Below are 23,358 nucleotides of genomic sequence, written 5' to 3' on the forward strand. Positions count from 1 at the left end.
TTTCTTCTCCACATTTGCTGCTTTTGGCCAAAGGCCACTCCAGAGCTTCCAGAGCAGAGAATGTTCTTAAGAAAATTAAAGCTCCAAGCACAGGAGAGTGAAAGTGTCTCTGACTATAGGAGTGGGTGGCAGTTTAGAGTTCCTTTCATAAAAGCAGCCATCAGACCAATAATATATCATCATGTCTTTTTTACTGCAGTGTCTCAAGCAGCCATTACAAAAGGCAACAGGTTCATTTCATGGGCTCTAAAGCAGGACAGAGATGGATGGTGAAATGTGCAAGCAGGCGGATTCCAGCACTGCGTAGCAAGGGTTTCACAATGGGAGCTGTCCAGGGTGGAGCTTGGGAGGAAGTGGCCATTACTTAAGATGGTAGTGGAACGGGGCCCAGACCCCCTGCCAGGGAGGGAGGTTGGGATAAGCTGGCAATAAGGGGCCCCTCCCTCCAGGGCAGCATGAAAGGCGTGCTGGAAGGAGGAAGGGGGCAGTTCTCCATGCATAAAACACCTGCTTTGTAGAGCCAGTCAGCCATTCACTCGCTCTGCTCGTCCTCCTGTGAGCACCAGTCTCTCTGGCCAGGCCAGGGTCCTGGTCGTGCCCCATGGGGCTGAAGTTTGCCTGAGTGAAAGGAGGGTGCTGGAGACAAGCCCCTGGATTCTGGACAGAGGAGGGGGCCTGAAGGGGCCTCTGCTTAACCACCCTCAGCTTCCTGCCAGCTTTGGAAGGAATGAGGATAGACGCAGGAAAGGTCTCTCATGGGACACAATAAAACCCCGTGACAAACTGCCTCACAACAGCATACATTCTGATATAGTGTGATGGGCAGTTGGCTCCCAGACTCCTGGAGTGCACAGCTTGCTGGCAGCACGGGCTTACTCTGGTCATTTTAGAACTTTGCAGTAATGAGACCGCACATTTTAGATCCACCTATAGCTTTATGGCAGGGTTTCCACTGTACATATCAAGGCCTCTTATCCCAAACTCAGGAAACCAAAAGTATCAGACGCCGCACTGACCTCTGTCTACCTTGCTGTTCCACCTGGCCACGTTTCGCGAACTCCCTGTCCCCTGTCTGCAGCACCACGTGAATGGGGAAACGTCCGGCATTGTCCCTCCTCTCGTTCCACTGCAGACCCCATCACGTCATATCTGGCCTAGAGCCACAGCAGCTCACGCTGGCCAACCATCTGCCCCGAGACAATGCTGCTCGCCACTGTCTGATTGATCTTTGTAAGACACCTATTCACACTGCCCATCACACCACTCCCCCGTTCAAAGACCACTTCAGTGCCTCCAGTCACAGGATTCAAGTCAAAATCCTCCCTTGGCATTCTCAGCTGGCCTCAATCCACTTTCCAGTCCCATTCCCCACTCCTCTCCTGCACCAGCCTGCTCTCAGGCCAAGCAATCAATCAACTGCAGGATCAGTCATGTGTAGCAGGCCACTTTGTGGCTGGGGCTGGGCATGGCCCCCTGGTGGAGCATAAAAAATACTGGGACATTGGACTTGCCTTCAAGGATTTACAACCTCTTAAAGAACACGGTACATGTGAAAAGTTTAATAACGACACAGCAGTTAAAGAAGCACATAAGAGAGAAATGCCATGCTTCATTGCCAAGCAGTGCTGTCTGTATTCAGCGTCACAAATCCTGAGACTCCAGAGAGCCCAGGAGACTGGAGGGCCCCTAAATGCATTTGCGGAGATAAAAAAGGAATAAGGACACTAGCTACCAATGATGACTCGCTGGACTAGGCACTTCGTGAGCATTATTCCCGATCCTTACAGCTCCTCTGCCAAAAGTAAATACCATCTGCTTCGTCACATTTCCCCCTATTTTCCCCAGGAGAAAGCCACAGCTCAAAAGGTTAAGTAAGTAACTTGCTCAATATCATATAGCTGGCAGATGACGAAGCTGAGATGGGGTCCCAGGTACATCCAGTTCCACCACGCAAGTCTCTCCCATTATACCCCATTCTCTCCCCACATGTCAGATTCAGGCCAAGGTCTCTCTCCCCAGCCAGACATCTAGAGCCCTGAGGGAAGTGAGAGTGTTCCAGACCTATTTCATCTTGCCTCCCTCTTCTCACACCGACAGCCCCGTGAAGTGCTCTGAGCGTGGGAGGGCTTCGCAAATGTTCGGTGCTCTGCTGATGGAGCCCTGTGCTGGGGCTGAGGGAAGCTTGGGTATCTGCCCACTGCGCTCACCTCCCCCGCACTCCCCGCTGTCACACCACGACCTTCTAGCCTCCTCCCTGGCCCTCCAGGCCTCTGCTCAGATCCCAGCACACTCCACCGGGGCTGGAAAACAACCCTTGGCAGCCTGGACGCCATTTGTCTCCCAAATCTTGAGGACAGATGGGCACAGCCAGGAGGTCCCTGTGTTGCAAAGGCCACAGAAGCCCACATGGCTGTGGCTATGCCAGCTAAAGGCCATTTTTGAATTATCTCCAAAATGAACGAGTGCAGCTCAGGGTAGCCTCACATGCTTAGGAGTCTGAGATACATTTGCATTTGGCTTTGGAACAGGCTTTTGTTTCCCCCTTAAACGTCAATGTCATTATTGCCAAATTTGTGAATCCACCTGAAGCTAAGGTATGGAGAACTGATTGCAGAAGCTGTTGGGAAGACAACGTCCCATCTCCACATGTTTCCTCACCTCCAACCCACCCATGCCAGGCCTTTCTGCCTCTTCTAAGTGGGGAAGTTACAGAAGCAAACTTGGGGCTGGCTCAAAGTATCATCTCCTATCTGCCCTCACATCTGCATAGCAAGTGCTGTGATTTCAAAGATAAAGACCACTCTCTGAACTGAAGGGACAGAGTAAATCACGTGGTCTAGAGATGGCCACGAGGCCCTAACTGTGGGCTTGACAACAGGGATAACGACAGCCACCACCGTTTGCTCAACACATATATTCCCCAGGTGAGTGCTAAGTGGTTTCGGCAGATTATCCCACTTATCCTTCACAAAAACCCTGCAGAGATTTTATGAGGAGGAAACCAAGGTTCAGAGAGGTTAAATGACTTGTCCAAAGGCACACAACTGGAGATTGCGCCAGGAATGCCATCCCAGGACGACCTGACTCCAAAGCTCCACCTCTTAAGCGCCAGCTCCCAGTGCGATCGGCAGGCATCTGCGTCTGGAGGCGCACCCGCCCGGCCGCCCGGCCGCCTTCCCGCGGCGCCCGCTTACCCCTGGCTGCGGTAGGTGGCACACCTCTCCAGCGGCACCCGCAGCACGCCGTCACTCAAGCCCACGAAGAGTGCGCGGGCGCTGTGCAGGATGCGCAGGCTGCGCAGCGGCTCCCGGCGCCCGGGGGGCAGCACGTGCAGCTCCTCCAGGTAGCAGCCGCGGAGGCTGCGGCTCGTCGTGGACAGCGCCTTCAGGATGGTGCCGGACTCTGGAGGGGCCAGATCAGGGTGGCCTTAAAGGCCCCAGAACCTCGCAGCCCAGACCCTGCCGCTCAACCTCCTCCCACCCCGAGCGCCGGCGGGGCGGGGCGGGGCGGGGCGGCCTCACCCGTGCCGATGTAGAGCACGTGGTAGAGCGTATCCTTGGCCTGCACAAGGTCCACCACGAGGTGTGAGAAGCGCACGCTGTCCTGGGTGACACAGGGCTCGGGTGTCACCGGCTGCACGGCCTCGCTCATCAGGAACAGGCGCTGTGCGTCCTGCAGGCTTCGCTCCGTCAGGTTCTCGTTGGGGCCCACCTCGGGCAGGGTGCCGCACTGCGGCAGGGAACCGGGTCACGCATGGCCAGCCGCCGGGCTGCGCGGTCCCGTATCCCTCCTTCCTCGCAACCCAGACTCTGATTCTCCAATCCCTTCTCCCCGCCCCCCAAAATCCCCCGCTAAGTGCCCTGCACCCTCTTCCAGGAAGATGTCTCATCTTTGGGAACTAAGGGAAAATGAGGCTGGGAAGACAGGATGAGGGACCTACCAGGGATGGAGAAGAGGACAAGGAAGATGAAAGGGGGGCTGGATTATCTAGAAACGGATCATATGAGTGTGGATAACAAGTGTCCTGTTATTTCATGCTGTCGCTGTAGGTGCCCCTCCCCCATGTTGGGCCAAGCCCTGCCTTCCTTCTCCCATGTCCCTATCAGCTCAAGGTTCTTATGCCTTCTAAACCAAAGCTGGAAGGCAACTACCATTTATTGAGCACCTACTACATTCTACAGACCACCTCAGGTGCATATCAACCCTCCAACGTATCTTTTAGGTCGATGGTATTATCCCCATGTACCAGATAAGGGTAAAGAGGCTCAAGGAGGTTGAGTGACTTGCCCAAGGTGACACAGAGAGGGCTAGATCTGGGTCAGGATTGTACTACTGAAAAGCCTGAGGTCTTACCCTGCTCCATTCTGCCTCCTGGTCAGGAAGTTGGATGGATATGCAAATCAACCATCTGCAGTTTTCTCTGTCCCATGGCTACTTCCCCTTCTCCACACTGGGGATGCTCACACCACCCATGGCTGGGCTCTGACCACTCCTGGCACTCAGAGATCCTCCAGGCATTAGTACCCATACTGGGTAGACTGCAAGCAAACTCCAGCTAAAAATCCCTGAATTCTGGCCAGATAGCTTGTGATTGCTCTCCTGGTTCCCTAAACTGAGTAGAGCTGAGGTCCCCCCTCCCTGCCTCTCTGGAGGTGAGGGGTCATATTTAGAGATGGCTCAGAGCAGGCTCCCTTGTTCTGCATCCCACCCACTCTCCCTTTCTTGCTCCACAGTCTTGAGGTTACTACCCTCTTAGGGAACCATCGCAGACCCCACAGATGGGCATAGATCAGCAGGGACACATTTGGTGGTTGCACTAAGTAGTTGGGAATCAGCTTGCGGTTGGTGGTCTGGGGGAGGGTGGTATGCGAGGAGAGGGAAAGGGGAGGAGAAGCTGTACCTGGAAATTGGGGATGGGGTTGGTGATGGGGAGCCAGGCAGCCCTGGGGTTCTCCTGGTAGCGAAACGGGCCATTGAAAGCCTGAGAGATGGCACTGAGGTTGAAGGCGCAGACAGCAGACGCGGCAATGCTGTTTCTGAAAGGCAAGAGATGGAGGCATGCTGCCTTCCCTGGAGGCCTCGGCACCTTCCCCTTAAATCCCATGGCCAGCTGTCAAATCACAGCATGGCACAGCTCCAAGGCTTACTAGGCACCTATGATGACTCTGGTTCCTTCCACACCACAGGGGTATCACAGAAGGAGGAAACATGGTTTTCACACCGTGGAAAGCCTCCGGTAAAGAAAGACCCACTGATGAGAAGCATCGGTAGATCCTTCTGTGCTACCTCCTCATCCCCTTCGTTTATTCAGTGGGAGGGTCAAATAAAGTCAATGGTTTTCAAACATTTTAGTCCCTGGCCCACTGTAAGAAATATATTTTATATTACAGCTCAGTAGGAGACACACATACATATTTGCAATGAATTTTCATGAAGCAATATGTACCCTTACTAAATACATTATACTCTGATATTTTTATTCCGATCGATTCTGCTTTATTTATTTTATTTAAAAAAAAGAGGGCTTCCCTGGTGGCGCAGGGGTTGAGAGTCCGCCTGCCGATGCAGGGGACACGGGCTTGTGCCCCGGTCCGGGAGGATCCCACATGCCACGGAGTGGCTGGGCCCGTGAGCCATGGCCGCTGAGCCTGCGCGTCCGGAGCCTGTGCTCCGCAACGGGAGGGGCCACAACAGTGAGAGGCCCGCGTACCGCAAAAAAAAAAAAAGAAAACCCAACAACAACTTCGTTGCCAAACCAGTGATCTATGCTGCAGCCCACCACCCGCAGCCAGATGACCTCTCAGATCCCTTTCAGTCATGGATTCAGACGTTTCTATGAGTCTGATGTGGGCAGTTCGGAGAGAGGATACCACTACACCAAGTGTTTCCAGGGCTGTTCTCTGGACTCAGTCCCTCTCCCAAATGTGTGCATTTCGCTCCCCTCTGCCTGGTCGCAGTCCCCACTGTCTCCTCCAGGATGCTGCACTGTCCCTGCAGCCCGTCCGGTCTCCTCTGATCCATTATCCACACAGCAGCCGGAGTGAGTGTTACAAAATGCACATCTGAGCTAGTCCCTGTCCTCCTTCAAACCCTCCAATAACATCTCCTTACTCTTAGGATAAAGATCAAAACCCTTAAAGCAGTCTACAAGGCCCTTCCAAGAATAATCCTCCCATGCCCACCCCTCGGCTGACTCTCCCGTCTTCACCTGCCAGGTTCCTGCCACATGGGTCTCCTCTCAGTTCCTCAAACATTTTTTCCCACCCCAAGCTTTGCACATGTTGTTCCCTCGGGCTGCAACGCTCCTCTCCCCTAGCTACAGGATGATTCCCAGTCATCCTGTAGATGTCACTTTCTACAGGAAGCCTTCCCTGATCATCGACCCTCCACACTGATCACAGCTTCTCTGCACACTGCCCTTTCCCTCTGTAGGATTTATTACAGTTAAAACTGGCCCTTCTCGAGAATGTAAGGTCCTTATGGGCAGAGTCAGGGCTGCTCTTGCCCACTGGTGTGTCCCCCATCCCCCTGACCTCCACCATGACAAGAACCTGGGGCATGGTGAAGGTACACAATATATTAAACAATTTGCAGTCTACACTAATGCTATTTTCCCTTGATGCGTCTGCAGTGACTCCTGCCCTTTGCTCACGGCTGCCCACCTTCTGCTGCTGACAGCGGGCTGGTCACTAAGTCCCCGCTGTCAGCTCATGGCCTGTGTGGGCTGTGCTGCGTGTCTGTCCCCTGGCTTGGATGGCTTCTCTGCTCCAGCTTCCCTGCTTTACTCTCCTCCCTGTCCACCCCCTTAGACTATCCTTCCTGTAGCTAACCTGGCCCTCATCCAGTGCCTGCTATCTGGGGCCCTAGGTAAGCAAACTCCACTCTATGCTTCATATGTTTCTGTCCTTACAAAGAACCCAGCACAGCATCCTGTACAACAAATGTGCTTCTTGGTCTCTGCCGCCCATTCAGCATTCTCTATAAAAAAATCACCCGAATGGGTCAGCCTTTAAACAGAAGAGGCTGTGGAAGGAGGGTCTCATGATCTCCATGAGGGTTACCCTTCCTCACACTTAGGAAACAAAAGGGGTTCTAATTCCCGGCCTGGGTTTTCCAGGGCAGTCGGGATTGCCAGAAGACTCTGATCGATTTAGCAGGATCATGGAGTCCTGAGGTTGGAAGGGTAAAGAGTCCCCTCTGAGCCTCCCCGACGGGAAGCTGCTGGACCCTCCTGAGGCTGCCATCCCCTCACTGAAGGCAGCCTATTTCACTTTCATCACCAGCAAGTTCTTCCTTCCCGGAGCCACAATCCAGCTCCTTTTACTTTCTTCATATCTGGCCTAGGCCTGCCAGTCACAGCAACCCAGAACAAGGGCTCACCTCTCAGGAGGCAGCGAGTCACAAAATCCTCAGAGGACCCAGTGCAGAAGGCACAGCAATCCCCATTTTACAGAAAGAGAAACAAGGGCTCAGAGGGGGACCTGCCCAAAGCCATCAGGCTTCGAAGCAGTTCAGAGCGCACTCCTGACATCCGGGGTGGGGGGAGGGCAGGGACTCACACATTAGTGGTGAAGACCCCGTAGATGAGGTCCTGCTCCGGCAGGTGGAAGGCACTCTGCAGCTCGTTGTAGTAGAAGGGGACCTCACCCGGGCGGGAGCAGTTGAGCCGGGCCTTCATGAACGTGGTCCAAGTGTCCTCCAGCAGGAACCGGCCCCCCATGTCATTCTTGCACACGCGGGCCACCCGAGAGTACACGGTGCGTCCACAGTCATGCTCCACCGCGTTCTCCCGCAGCAAGAAGTACGCGAACAGCCCGATATCATAGGCTGCTACAAAGTTTGGCTCTGGGGGCAGAAGAGGAACAGGGGTGGGTCAGGCCAGGAGGGAGGAAGGGGCAGAGTTGGGAGTACTCGACTACTTCCATTTCCTCAGATGGGCATCCTGACAACCCCCCACCAGCTTGGTGACCTGGGGGCTCTAACCCTGTTCCCACCTCCATCACAAAGTGCAGTTATAATAATAGTTAACATGGATGACTGAGCACTCACTGTGTACCAGACACTGTTATAAGTACTTTATATGGGTTAACCCGTTTGGTCCTCTTAACAAGCTATGAGGTATATACTATGATCGTCCCCATATTACAGATGAGACCATTGTGGCACAGAGAGGTCAAGTACTTGCTCAAGGCCACACAGCTCGTTAGTGGAGAAGCAGGGATTCAACTCCAAGGGGCAAGAAACTCAAATCACCCTCCTCCGATCTCTTCTTTCCCATAACCTTTCCTCCTCATCAATTCCTAACTCTTTCTCTACCTTCGTAGCCTGCCCTCTGTCTGCTCTGGGTCCTCAGGACACCTGTGATTTCATCCACAGTCCCTCTCCAACATGCTGTGGTCCTTGGGCGACCATCTGCCCCACTCTGGTTGGGCCGGAAGGAAACTGATGGGGGTCAGGGTGGGCTGGCTGGCTTAGGACCAGGGGAGCCCCCCGGGGCTGGATCTCCTTACCATTGAGCCACTTGGAGTTATACTGGGCGGTACGAAGCGGTGGTCTGCTGCCCAGGCTGCGGTAGATGGCGGGGTCCCGACCTGAGAAGTCGATAACCGTGGCTGCGTAGAGCTCCCCCTGGGAGGAGATGACGGCTGTGGAGTTGTGGCGCGGGTCGTAGGGGCAGCGGGCCACACCGTTGATCTTCTCCACGGTCCGGCTGAGGTTCCCCACCTGGGGATAATGGGGAGATGGGGCGCTTTTCCCCGAGACCCTGGGGCTGCCTGTTCTTTCCCCCGGCAGAGTTTTGTTTCCTCCTGGGTCCCTGGTCTCTCTAGGCCTCTGCTTCCCTCCCCCTCCTCCTCACTGCCCACCCCACAGTCCCTCTGAGGGAGCATCCGTCATGGAGGGGAAGGTGTGCCAAGAGTCAGGGCAATTGCCATAATTGCCTCACCTCTAAGGTGAGGTTGAATTTTGATGAACAACGAATAATTTTTTAGTGTAAGGATGCCCCCAATCTTGCCTGGGACATTACTGATACTAACATACTCTTTGTTTTTTACCTGAAATTCAAATCTAACTGGGCATCCTTTTCGTTTTGGTTTTTGTGTTGAACTGACAGCCCCATTCCCAGGCTGTGTGCCTGAGTGAGGGAACCTCTTGGTGTCCCCCTCTGTCTGCCGGACGCTGCACAGCCCTCACCTGTCTGCTGGAGCACACTGGCGAAAAGGCATTTGTCCCACACATGAACACTTTCCGGCCAGTGACAATCAGGACTCGCACGTAGTTCTGACACTCCTCCTGAAGCAACAAAGGGGAAGTAATAGAGGGACGAGCTCTCCAGCTGCAGAGCTGGGTGTCTTTCCGTCACGCCACTGCACCGCAAATATTCGAAAGCACTCTGCTCCAGATCCACCGCACTCTGAAGCTGAGGTTGCATCTGTGGATGTCTCCCCTGCCCCCCACCTCCCTCCCGGGCTGGCTCCCTGTCTCACCACCCACTCAGATGCTCAGGCTGCATCCTCGCCTGCACCAGGAGCCCCTGGCTCCTCCAGGCTGGGCCTCTCATGCAGGTGGCCTCGTGCCCACACGGTGCCCCTCCACCCCTACAACCACAAGCCTCCCGCCGGCTCTAAGCCAGGCCCCTGGCTGCCAAGGCCACGTACCTCGGTCTTCCCTTTGCTTTGGCAGGAGCGGCGCGTGTCCTCGTTGGAGGCCCACTCTGTGGCCTGTGGGAGGAGCACACAGACATCACACGGCTGTGCCCCTCACAGCCAGAGCAGGCAGCAGCCGTGGCTGGAGAGGACAGAGAGCTGGGAAAGGGCCAGCCACGGACTGCAGGGTAAGGTTCCTCTCACAACATCCACGTGGACCCGGCAGGGCTGCCGGACTCCTTACCCCTAGACAACCCCTCAGCCCAAAACCCTCTACACCTGCTCGGGTCGGGGAAGCCTGGAGTAAAAACCGCCTTAGCCCACATCGTCCCCACGTGGCTCTGGCCTGGGACCTCCCCACCCCTTCCTTCCCCAGGTTAGCCAAGGAACTTTGAGTGGCCAAGGACCTTCATTCCCACCCCAGGCCCTGAGTGGGAGATCGGAATTGTGCCTCCAGTATGTGCCAGATGTCCCTCGAATGAATGGGAGGCAGGGAGGGAGGAAAGGCTAGATCGGCCAATCTTAGATACAGGAGATCGATTTCACCGGCCCACTACAACGCTGCAAAGTTCTGCATGACTTGCCGCTGGTATGTGGTAGAGCAGAGATTGGAACCCACATCCCTGGTTCAAAGGCTACGTGTTTTTTTCCTCTTCATCCCACTGTCTCAAGGACCTAGGACTTCCCCTTTCTTACTTGCTACCCTCGCCCCACCTCTGTACAGGCTGCTTCCTTTTTTCCCTGTAGTATCACTCATGCTCTATCGTGGGGTCATGTTTTGGGGACACAGCTTCCACTCAGGGACTCAAAGGACATTGCATGTTCTCCAGTGCCCAGGGCTTTAGGAGAGGGCTGTCCCCACCAGAAAACGCTGTTCCCCTGCATCTGTTCTGCCTATGCTCTCTGAGAGCCCTCCCAGTCACCGAAGAGCAGCTGGAGGGAGAAGTGATACCCTTCACGTCCAGGCAGTGTCAGCCCTGGAGTGTGGCTCATCATATACTTCTGGGGCACATGTACAAACATGAACTGCCCACCTGTCCTGGGAGAGGGAGCCCTGAGCAAGCAGCTCCTCTATCCAAATGGGCAAACAAAAAAAAAAAGAAAAAGAAAGAAAAACAACCCACCTGCTTCTAATTTCTAACAAAGCTCCTTCTAGGCGTGCAGTCACTGCCTGCCGAGCTCCAGGACCCAGGATGTGGGAGGGAAAGAGGTGCTGGGAGCCGAAGCGGCTGGGCTGCTCTCTGCAGTCCAGGCTGCAGCTCACCCGCAGCCCCAGGGCGCCTGCCTGGTGGGGCAGTGGCAGGGCTGACTTCTGCAGACCCTGGATTTGGGAGCTGGGTGGTGAGTTTGGTCATGCCTCCATCAGATCGATGACCAGGCTGGGCTCATCCTGCCATGCCAGGCCTGGAGCTCAGGTCTCTGCTTCCAGACCTTGGAGAAGGGCAAATGACCCCTGGCCTCTGGCCACAGAGCCATGGGCTTCTGGCCAGGAACAATGGAGCCATTGTCATACTCAACACCACATCAGCTCCAAGACTGAGCCTGATGTGAGAAGAAAGAGGGATATGAACAAGCAAACTCAGGGCCTCTGGGGGCAGAAAAGGGCAATGACCCACATATACTGCCGATGTCCAGGCCTAAAGCTCTGGACAGTGGGTGGCTGCAGGGGGACTGTGTGGACAAAGGGGCCTTGGGGTCCCTGAGCACCAGGGCACTTTAAAGGGGTCAGCCTTATTTCTAAGGGGGTGGGAAACCCATTGTGAGGGTTGGGGCTCATGGGGGACAGCTGTGTACAATCAAAAGGTGCAGACAAAGTCACATGGAGCTGAGCACCAGGACAGGCACTTGACACACCGCTCTCTTCATTTTACAGGTGAGGAAAATGAAGCTCAGAGAAGCTGAGCAATTTTCCCAAGGTCACAAAGCTAGTAAGCAACAAACCCAAGATGCAAAGGCAGACAGCTGACACTAGAGCTAAGCTCCCTCTGTTACATCCTGCAGCCTCTCACAGTGAGTACATTTCTCAAACCAAAAGTTAGAACATATGGCCTGAAAAGAATATGTATATTTATAATGACAACAGCACAGAACAGGCTTGAGTCATTTTATTTATTTTTATTTTAAAAAATATTTTTATCAAAATAATGATGCGCAGAGTTGAAAACGTTAAATAGTATGAAAAAGTAATTTAAGAAGCCCCCAGCAACCGCCTCTTCCCACACCCCAGCCCCATTTCCCAAGGAAACTACTTGAGACTCCTTTAGCTATTTTTCTGTATGTGTTTTTTTAAAAATCCAATTTCTCAAAAATATGTGTCATGGGCTTCCCTGGTGGCGCAGTGGTTGAGAGTCCGCCTGCCGATGCAGGGGACATGGGTTCATGCCCCGGTCCGGGAGGATCCCACATGCTGCGGAGCGGCTGGGCCCGTGAGCCATGGCCGCTGGGCCCGCGCGTCCAGAGCCTGTGCTCCGCAACGGGAGAGGCCACAACAGTGAGAGGCCCACGTACCGCAAAATAAAAATATATATGTGTGTCAATCTCAGACTTCATCTTCTGACTTCCTGTTATGGAGGTGAAGATTTTTTTCCACTTACCCACCCCCATTTCTCCCCACCCCAAAGCACACATACATTTCCCCTCTCCCTGTCCTCCCATTATAATTATGTAATATTAATTATTTAATATTTTAATATAATTATTTAATACTTTAAAATCAACACCGGTATTTACTTTATTGTGAATGTGTGAAAATTGTTCACTGCTACCAACTAGAACCCCAGATTTCACTGAATGTAAGACACCATCTATCGTAATAGGAACCATGAAGAAAGAAAACATACTGCCGAACTCCTTTATTACTTATATTTTTAAAGTAAGTTTATTGGAAGTGCTCTTATTTAGATATATATTTAATCAGATATTAATCTTGTGCACACAAAAAAGAAAAATGTAAGCAAAATTAATTAAATATTCTTAAACCTTCTCTGAACTCAGAGTTCATCTCTTCTGAATCACTTTTCTATTGTCATCAGTGCTCATTTTCTGTTGTTTTGTTTGTTTGCTTGTTTTAGACTATCGTTTTTTGAACCACCCAGGAAGCCAGTGATGCAGCAATTCTTCAAGAGTATTCCTCTCTGGTTTCCAGAATTTTCTTCCAAGTCATGGCCCCCATTCTGCAGGTTGGATGCTGGCACCTTCTTGATCTTACCAGCAGGTGTCCACAGAAGGTTTTCTGACCAACCAGGACTCCTAGTTCCTCCTCATATGATTCTAAAATGGTTTGTGGGCTGAGATATCAATGGGTGGCTGTTGCTGGGTGAGAACACCAGGAATAATGACCAAGTTCACACCTTCACAGGTAGAGACAACTCCATCAGGACTGTGGTCTGGCCAATGGTGACTGTAAGATGCCTTTGACAGAAAGACATGGCCTGACTTCAGACTCAGTAAAATGTGAAAACATATGCCTCTGAGAATCAATGAAATATACCTATTCTGATGAGGTATCCTTTCTTGACCAACTTTTTGTTTTTCCTGGACTGAATAATTGTCTTGATTTTCTTCATTGGCTTGTTTTACAACGTACCTATCACTGATTTTTCCCTAATGCCCAACAGTCCCTCTCAATATCATCTGCTAACTGTACACACAAATGGTTCAGCTAACCTATTAATTCCCATTCTCTTCCTCCTTCCAGCCTCCAGCCTCCTGCCCCAGTGTGACCTGGTTGCTCTTGAGGTCTCCCGTTTGGCTGTTAACCTGGGGCTTACCTCCACCCCTCTCCTGTTTGCTGAATCCTGTGTTTTCCCTTTCTTGAATTACTTGCTTATTTTGGTAGAACACATCTCCAGTATCTTCCTATGAAAAGGAACATGGTAGATCAATTTTTTAAAATTCTTGCATGTCTGATTCATTCTATCTTCATACTTGATTGATCATTTTGGTATAGAATTCTAAGTTGAAAATAATTTTCACTCAGAATTGTAAAGGCATTTATTCCTCCATTGTCTTCTAGATTCCAGTGTTGCTACTGAGAAGTCTGGTGTAATTCTTATTCCCAATCTTTTGTAGTGATCGTTTTCTTTTCCTTTTTCTCTTTAGAAAGAAAAGCTAAAAGCTTTTAGAATCACCTTTGATAACAGTATCCTGAAATTCACAGTGATGTGCCTTAGTGCAGGGTCTCTTTTGGGAACTCAGTCAGCCCTTTCAATGTGAAGACTCATCCTCTATTTTGGCAAATTTTCTTATGTTATTTCATCCATAATTTCTTCCTCATTTTTTTCTCTGTTCTCTTTTTTGTAACTCTTATTAATCCAATCCACTGTTGGCCCTTGTGCATTGATCCTCTAGTTTTCTGTTATTTCTCATTTTTTCTCTGTTTTTCATTTCTTTTTTTTTTGTTCTAATTTCTGAGAGATATTTCTTCAACTTTATCTTCTAATCCTTCCATTCAATTTTTATTTCCCCAATCACTTTTTAAATTTTCATTTTTAATTTAATGTTTTATAAACAAAATATATTCTTATATCTCAGAAGATTCTAATTAGTTTTTAAAGTTAATTTACAAAGTGTTTTCTTGTATGTCTTGCATTGTCCCTGTTTCTTACAGCTTCCTTCATTCTGTTTGCTTGTTTGTTTTGATCTTTCCCTTTCACTGTAGAGGCTTTCCTCAAATGTCTGGTGATTTTTGGCTATTGATATTTTAAAATAAATCATTAACCATTTCCCACTGAAAGGAGCCAAGGTTTCTTGGAGTAACGACTAATTCTAGGTCTGGGGCAGGAAATGTACAAGGTGAGCCTAGATATCTCCTCACACCAAATAGTAAGGAAGCAAAGACCACTAGGGTCATAGTGTCACAGGGCCAGGAGCCAATTTGAAGAGGCCCCCTACTGGCGAAAGATGGGATAGTCATGAGAGATAAATGTAATAGGTTGCAACACCCACAATGTTTAAAGCCATGAGTCTGTAATAATAATAAAATTAAATTAACTGATCATCATTGACAGATACTTCCAAGCCAGTTCATTATTTGAAAACTGGTGAATAAAGACAGAGTATCAAATATTTATCCTGCCTTTTCTATATGACTGTATCATTGGGTAATCAAATAGGAGATGAGGAGAAGTTTCTCCTTGTAGAAGTAGTCCGGCTAATATACTGTAATACCTAAAGAATTAATGGATCTGGGAAACAATCATCAATGGCTGCTAACATTAAAAAAAATAAACAGAGAAAATCGGATACTATGTACCACCTAAAAAAGTACACAATAACACCTCTGAAGTAATCTTGCCAGAATCTAAACTAAATAAAGTCTTTAAATCTAACAATCAATTCACAGATGATACAGGGAACAGAGGAATACATTAAATTGTACCATTTGGATTACAATCAGCAAAGTCAGGATTGTGGGAAACACTATAGGACAAATGACCAGTTTTCTTCAATAAATAAATTGCACAAAGAGAGAAAAAGAAATATTGTTCTAGCCCCGTACCCCATCAGTGCGATTTCACCTTTCCTGGAATCTCCAAATTTGGAGGCTCACCAGTTGGGTCTTTAAAGAAAGGGTCTTAAAGCAGGAGGCATAACCCTCCCAGACTTCAGACAATACTACAAAGCTACAGTAATCAAAACAACGTGGCATTGGCACAAAAACAGACAGATGGATAAGTGGAACAGAATAGAGAGCCCAGAAAAAAACCCACACCGTAGGGTCAATTAATCTTTGACAAAGGAGGCAAGAATATAAAATGGGAAAAAAGTCTCTTCAGAAAGTTGTGCTGGGGAAGTTGGACAGCTGCATGCAAATCAATGAAGTTAGAAGACACCCTTACACCATGCACAAAAATAAACTCAAAACAGCTTAAAGACTTAAACATAAGATATGACACCATAAAACTCCTAGAAGAGAGCATAGGCAAAACATTCTCTGACATAAACTGTACCAATGTTTTCTTAGGTCAGTCTCCAAAGGCAATAGAAGTAAAAACAAAAATAAACAAATGGGACCTACTCAAACTTACAAGTTTTTGCACAGCAAATGAAACCACAAACAAAATGAAAAGACAACCTACGGACTGGGAGAAAATATTTGCAAATGATGCGACCAACGAGGGCTTAATTTCCAAAATATACAAACAGCTCATGCAACTCAACAACAAAAAAACCCAAACAACCCAATTGAAAAATGGGCAGAAGACCTAAATAGACATTTCTCCAAAGAAGACATACAGATGGCCAATAGGCACATCAAAAGATGCTCAGTATTGCTAATTATTAGAGAAATGCAAATCAAAACTACAAGGTACCAGCTCACACCTGTCAGAATGTCCATCATTAAAAAGTTTATAAATAACAAACGCTGGAGAGGGTGTGGAGAACAGGGAACACTCTTACACTGTTGGTGGGAATGTAAACTGGTGCAGCAGCTATGGAAAAAGTATGGAGGTTCCTCAAAAAAACTAAAACTAGAGTTGCCACATGATCCAGCAATTCCACTCCTGGGTGTATATCCAGACAAAAGTATAATTCAAGAAGATACATGCACCCCTATGTTCACAGCAGCACTATTTACAATAGCCAAGACATGGAAACAACCTAAATGTCCATCAACAGATGAATGAATAAAGAAGATGTGGCATATATAGACAATGGAACGTTACTCAGCCATCAAAAAGAATGAAATAATGCCATTTGCAGCAACATGGATGAACCTAGAGATTAGCATAATGAACAAAGTCAGAAAGAGAAAGACAAATACCATATGATATCACTTATATGTGGAATCTAAAATATGGCACAAATGAACATATCTACAATACAGAACGACTCACAGACATAGAGAATAGAGTTGTGGTTGCCAAGGCGGGGGAGGGGAGGGAAGGAATGGGAGTTTGGGATTAGCAGAGGCAAATTATTATATACAGGATGGATAAACAACAAGGTCCTACTGTATAGCACAGGGGACTATATTCAATATCCTGTGACAAAACAAAATGGAAAGGATTATGAAAAAGTATATATATATATATGTATAACTGAGTCACTTTGCTGCACAGAAGAAATTAGCACAACTTTGCAAATCAACTACACTTCAATAAAATTTTTTTTAATGAAAAAAAAAGGGTCTTAATCTCCCTTTATTGGAGGAGGGGGAGATGGAGGAAGGGATTACTGTGTGGGATGGGACAGGAGATTTGGGTTCTGACCTCTCAATTTAGATAATTTCAACCATTTCCCCCTTTTAGCCTTGTACCTCATCCTCACATTCCACAATATCCAACACCCCAATTTCTGAGGCCTTCTGGGGAGTCATCATGCTTTTCTGGCATATCTCCCTCTGTAAACTGTTCTGCTCTACTAAATTGGTTATGATTTGCGCCATCCATTTTCCACCTTCCCAGAATACATTTAATCTCTTCTCTACTGACATCTCTTTTGTTCTCTCTGTCATTGCAGATCTGTACCTTTTAAAATTTCTCACTGTCCTTTTAGTGAATTTTGTGAAGGAGTGGAGATAAGATGTGTATGATCAATCGGCCATGCAGAACGCCTTAAACTAGGACTGTCCCAGAAATTCCAGGACGGCAGTCTCTAGCAAAGAGAAACTGCATGGTTTTCTGGTATGGGGAGAGCAGTTGAGACAGCCAGGAATTGGATAATCTCCTTACAGACTCAGCAGCACCCCTGGACACCAGAGATGATGGCTGAACATTAAAACAGCTGAGCATTAAGTCCACCACTCATCAGAGTTTAGATTTCAAAAAACTATGGAGCTGCCAGCTTAGTTTGGACAATGTGGAGACAACTAGAAAAGAGCTCAGGATCAGCCTCGCCATCTGCCCAGGCGCAAACAAAGCCCCATGTGCATCCTGATGCGTATGTGCAGAACAGCCCCCATGTCTGCACATGCAGGACATGTGGCAGCCCAAGATCATACATCCATTGCCATTAGGCCTCCAGCCATGTCATCCTCTGGAACTGCTGTGGCACAGGTGGCTCATGAGCTCCTGATTGACCAATGCAAGTAAGCTTATCATTCAGCATCCCCCTGGCACTGTCGACCACTCGCCACCTTTTCTTTCCCACACCAGTTTATTAAGTTACAGTGATAAATGACAATCACTGGTGAGCTGATTTGGTTTCCCCTCCCCTTCTGCAAGCACGGGCGTGTGCGCGCGCGCGCGCGCGCGCACACACACGTAGGCACGCACGCACCCTGCCCCCTCTGCCGCTACCTGCATCTCTCCTCCCTTGTTGCTTAGAGACTTGGAAGGAAGCTGGGTTTTTCTATTTTCCTTAAGGCAGAGTAGTTTACACAAATTATTTAACAGGGGTTAGGTACTTAGAAGTCCTTTTAATGGACACTGGTTTGCATAAACTGTTTGCATTTAGATTTTTCTTTAAGGGATGTTAATTATTTAAACTATCAATAAAGCACTGAGGTTTAAGTTTGGTTAAATCATACCCTGGGGCCACGTGGGAGGATCAGTTGTCTGTAATGGAGATTTATAACTGCGAGTGTGCACCAGGCAGGACGGAGAGTAAAGGAAGCTGGGCTGGGGAGCAGGGAGGCCTTGACCCTGTCTCCTCTTTTCAGCAAAGGGGTGCAGCTCATTTTTAGCACTTAGTTGCTGTGAGCCAATTGTGATAGCAGATGCTGTGGACTGAAAGCTTATAAACAGGAACCCAAAGCCCCAGACAGGGCAATGGAGGAGCGCTCAATGAAGTCCAGCTTTCATGGTCAAAAGGCAGGGCTTTCTCATCAGAGTACAAACCAGGAGACCAGAGGCTGAGGTCGGCCTCCTGCCTGGTCGAGGGGATGCTGGACAACCCGCTCTAACTTCTCTCTCGTTCCCTCCTCTTTGTGGCTAGGTGGTTCCCCCTATGGTGAGGAGGTGGGGATGTGAACATGAATTGTATTTATTTATCTCCTTAGCTCTGTTACAAAGAATCCAATCTGAACTCCTGGAGTCAGGCCCTAAGAGACACCCTGGGAAGGTGGTAAAACCAATTCCTGGTGCAGCTGTGGCTGGTCTGCAGAAAAGCCTTCAGAAAAGCCCCAGAGGCCCAGCTCCTGCCTCAATCATGAGTGACAGGGCTGGCAGAAGGTACCTTCCCATGGCTGAGACCAGAGCCACACGGAGCAGAATGAACCAAACGCCAGGCCTCAGCTTCAAGCCGGAGGGTCCTAACATCTGGTAAGGGACGGGACCCAGGACCTGCAGGTCAACTGTCAAGGACACCTGGGGAAGCCGAACCAGTTGGGCAGCATCTACAAAAAAGGCCTTAACATCCTAGAGCAGTGGTTCCTATATCTGGCTGCACAAAGGAATCACCTGGGAGCCTTTAAAAATCCCAGTGCCCGGCTGTACCCTAGAACAGAACCTCTTGGGCATCAGTGCTTTGTAAAGCTCCTCTGGTGATTCTAGCGGGCAACCGAGGGAGAACCAGTGTCTAGAGTCAGGCTAGCTCCAGTCCCATCCTGATTTATGCTACCCAGCTCTGCAAGCCAGAAACCTAGATGGTACCACTGTAGTCCAAGCCTTCGCTAAGCCCTCCAGGGCTGCCAGCTTCCCAACTCTAGGGGTCACCTTCACGCAGAAGACAATGTGCCTGGTGCTCTGTGGAGCCGTGTGATGCTGTGACGCTATGATTCTGCCACCTGGAGATCATTTCCTTTCTTCTCTCCACCCCCACTCTGCTGCCTTAATTCAATTGTCCCCATCAATCACCGGGATTGTTGCCGTTTCTCCTAACGAGCTCCTCTGCTAATGCATTCTCTGCATTGGGCTGGGTGATCTGAACACCAAATCTGTTCATGCCACTTCTCAGCTTATACCTCTTTGCCTTCAAAATAAAATATGGACCCCTCTGCTCAGCCATGAAGAACCTCTGTGATGTAGCCTCTCTCTCTTCCTGGGCCTCATCTCCTACCTTTATCCCACTCCCACCCCATGATCCTGCCACACTGGCCCCCTCAGTGCTCCATGCTATTTCACACCTTGTCTCCTCCTTAGCTGCCTGGCCAACCCCCATCCTTCAAACTGCTGCCCAAGGGCAGCTCTCTGGGAAGACTTTTCAGACCCTGCGGAGCCTGGGGGTTCCTCATGCCTCTGGGCACCTGGCACCTGGCATGCCCCCCTTCTTACATGCTTCCCACAGCACTGCCATTATTTCTGTGCATCTGTCTCTCTTTCCCCACTTTGGCCACTTTACTGGTCCAGAAGACTTTCATTTGCTGACCATGGGAACTTAATAAAAAGCCAACTTTCTCCTGAGCATAAGGCAGGACCCTTGGATCCACTTCCTCCCACCCACTTTGGACCATCTGTGCACTGGCTGCCCCCAGGCCCTGACCTGCAGGGTTTGGCACCTTGGCTTCATTTCCCATGGACGTCACTTGGAAACTAGGCTCTGGCTGGGCTGCTTGTGACCAACCAAGCTGGCAGGACATGGGATGCTGCCTCTGGGAATTTACTCCACCTTGCTCCAGCCCAGGCCCCAGGAACATGTCCCACCCAGGAAAGGGGATCCTTCATGATCTCTTCTGTGCTTGCTCCTTCAGGCAAGACACAGAGCCTGATCCACCTTGGGATCTCAAATGCCTAGTACCAGGCCTGGGACAGCACCCAGCATATAGTAGGCATTCCGTAAATGTTTGTTAACGTTTATTAAAAATGGATGAATGGAATTTCTTTTCAATTTCCCCTAGTTCTTCCTGGCTCCTCCTTTTGGATGGTCACACCTTTTCTGCTCCCTGCGGAGCACCTCCTCTGTGGCAACCAGCTGCAATGGCCCCTGGGGGTCTAGACCCAGGTGCAGCTAGAAGAAACTAGACCAGAGTGTCACACTAGCTCACCAAGGAGGTCTCCCCTTCCCCAACTGCCCTTTGTAGTGAAACACGATACCAAATAGCCCAGGCCCTGACTAACTCCTTGTACCATTCTCTAATTAGGTTCTGTGTATCACTCATCATCTTTTCCTGGCTGTGCTGTGAGCTTGTCTTATAGCCCCTCCTCCCCCAGCTCACTTTTTTTTTTTTTTTTTTTTTGGCGGTACGCGGGCCTCTCACTGTTGTGGCCTCTCCCGTTGCGGAGCACAGGCTCCGGACGCGCAGGCTCAGCGGCCATGGCTCACGGGCCTAGCCGCTCCGCGGCATGTGGGATCTTCCCGGACCGGGGCACGAACCCGTGTCCCCTGCATCGGCAGGCGTACTCTCAACCACTACGCCACCAGGGAAGCCCCCAGCTCACTTTTGATACACAGCAATTGCTCAAGGAACACTTGATCGCTGGAGACCAGCAAGCCTCCCCTGGACGCGGGAACTGAGGCCTCCCCTCACTGACAAAGAGATGGCCTTCCTTTCTCTAGAACGTCCAGCCTCTGCAGAGGTGATACGGCATCTGTTTCTCAATCTGGGATAGATGTTCTGGATCCAGGAGTCCCATCAAAGTGCTTCCCAAAGCACTCAGGGAATGATGCTGGGGGAGTCCTTGGCAGCAGAGAACGAATCAGTCGCAGCTCAGTGAAAACGCTGAGCTACAATGGGATCACTCAGGCCAGGCTAAGAAAGGAACCGGGGCCACCCTTTCCCTCGAGGCCCAAACCCAGAGACCTCCTGTGGATTTAGCAGCTGGACTTAGCATGACCAGCCGTTCCAGTTTGCCCAGTACTGTACTGGTTCTAGTGAAAGTCCTGCGTCCTGGGACCCCTCAGTCTAGGCAAACAGGAGCACCTAGCTCCTGTCCTCACAACGCAGGAGCCCCGCGTGTGCCCCCCGTGTTTCTGTGGCCACGCCCCCCACTTCCAAATATCTTCCCAGCCATTACCCCCACTGCCAGTGTGAGTCCACAGCCAGTGAAAAGAACACAGGGCTCCTGTTTTCAACCCTGGGGGTTGAATTCTGAATCCCACTCCTTGTGCTGCCCTGGCCCCAGCCCCCAAATACCAGGGAAATTACAGGGAAGGGAAGCAAATGTACCTGAAGGAGGGAGACATTGGCAAGGCTGAGTCTGAAGAGGTAGTTCCTGTGAAAACAGAAACAGAGATGGTAAGTCAGGCTGGTTCTGCAGGTACGTCTCCAGGAACAGCTTCCTGGCTCCTGCCTCATGGGGTGCCAGGACTGGGTGCCGACTGCAGACGGCTGACAGTGGGCCGACCCCAGGGAGAGCTTCACCTCCATTTGCTCATTTAATCTGCACTGCCACGCCGGGAGTAGAGAGAAAACTCCATTTTACAGAAGAGGAAACAGTTTGGGTAAATGGCCCAAATCATAGAGATAGTAAGTGCAGGATGTGGGATTGAAACCCAGACGCATCTGCTCCCAAAGCCCACACTGTCTCTGTTCCCCGCCATCCCAGCAGGCCCAGGGCACAGCCTCCCACACCCCCTTCCCAACCATGGAACCTGTTTCTGTTCAACATAAAGCCTCATGGAGCTCTTGTGGGGACCCAGGCAGGTCATCTTCCTCCTTCCCTCGGCCACCTCCCCGGCCCAGCCTGTCTCCTCTTGCCCAAACTGCCCCTCTGCCACTTCGTGCTTCCTCTCCTCCACATCGCCACCTGCACGGGGCTGCCAGATTCATCCTCCTCAAACACTGCTTTCATCATATCAGCCTGCTGCTCGAAAACCTTAAATAAGGAAACTTATATCCACACAAAAACCTGCACACGGATGTTTATAACAGCTTTATTCATAATTGCCAGAACTTGGAAGCAACCAAAATGTCCTTCAGTAGTTGCGTGGGTAAACTGTGGTGCATCAAGACAATGGAATATTACTCAGTGTTAAAAAGAAATGAGCTATCAAGCCATGGAAAGACGTAAGGAAGCTTGAATACATATTACTAAGTGAAAAAAGCCAATCTGGAAAGGTTATATGCTGTATGATTTCATTATATGATATTCCGGGAAAAGGCAGAACTATGGAGACATTAAAACGATCAGCGGTTGCCAGGGGGTGGGGTGGCGGCGGGGATGAACAGGCAGAGCACAGGGGACTTTTAGGGCAGTGAAACTACTAGGTATGTTACCCTAATGATGAGTACATGATATTATACATTTGTCCAGACCCACAGAATGTACACCACCAAGAGTGAACCTTAAGGTAAACTCCGGGCTTTGGGTGATGATGATGTGTCAGTGTAGGTTCATCAGTTGTAACAAATGCACCTGCGGTGGAGGCTACTGGGGGTGAGGGAAGGTGGGCCTGCGTGGGGCGGGGGTGTCTATGGGAACTCTCTGTACCTTCCTGTCAAGTTTGCTGCCAACCTAAAACTGCTCTAAAAAAAAAAAAAGTCTTAATTAAAAAAAAAAAGTATAGCTTATACTCCATTTAAAGTTATTATAAAATATTGGCTTTATTTCCCTGTGCTGTACAGTTTATTCTTGTGGCTTATTTATTCTATAGATAATAGTTTCTCTTAATCCCCGACTCCTATCTCGCCGCCCTCCTTTCCTCTCCCCACTGGTAACCAGTAGTTTGTCCTCTATATCTGTGAGTCTGTTTCTGTTTTGCTATATAAATTCGTTTGTTTTATTTTTTAGATTCCACATATAAATGATAACATTTGGTGTTTGTCGTTCTCTGTCTTATTTCAAAGGCATCAGGAGTCTAAAAACTACATAAGTAAAGCTGGTGGACTCTGAATCAGGTGGAAGGATGGCATTAATGTCAGCTTCCTGACTGCAGTGTTGTATTATGGTTA

The 23,358-nt window shown here is 49.7% G+C and overlaps 1 protein-coding gene across 2 annotated transcripts in view; it reads right to left on the minus strand.

Moving 5' to 3' along the window:
• The window catches only part of SEMA5B (semaphorin 5B), a gene marked incomplete at both ends in the record, with an annotated part of 37,072 nt that overhangs the window by 6,623 nt on the left and 7,091 nt on the right, over positions 1–23,358 (minus strand). For both annotated transcript variants that reach the window (XM_082839856.1, XM_082839855.1), the window contains 8 exons: positions 3,195–3,402; positions 3,522–3,729; positions 4,901–5,036; positions 7,560–7,845; positions 8,511–8,724; positions 9,193–9,291; positions 9,657–9,719; positions 21,634–21,679. In XM_082839856.1, coding sequence (XP_082695982.1) covers positions 3,195–3,402; positions 3,522–3,729; positions 4,901–5,036; positions 7,560–7,845; positions 8,511–8,724; positions 9,193–9,291; positions 9,657–9,719; positions 21,634–21,679 — 1,260 coding nt within the window. The remainder of the gene's footprint in view (positions 1–3,194; positions 3,403–3,521; positions 3,730–4,900; positions 5,037–7,559; positions 7,846–8,510; positions 8,725–9,192; positions 9,292–9,656; positions 9,720–21,633; positions 21,680–23,358) is intronic.

The sequence above is a fragment of the Leucopleurus acutus genome, assembly GCF_964270905.1.
Source record: "Leucopleurus acutus genome assembly, chromosome: 5".
Lineage (NCBI taxonomy): Eukaryota > Metazoa > Chordata > Mammalia > Artiodactyla > Delphinidae > Leucopleurus > Leucopleurus acutus.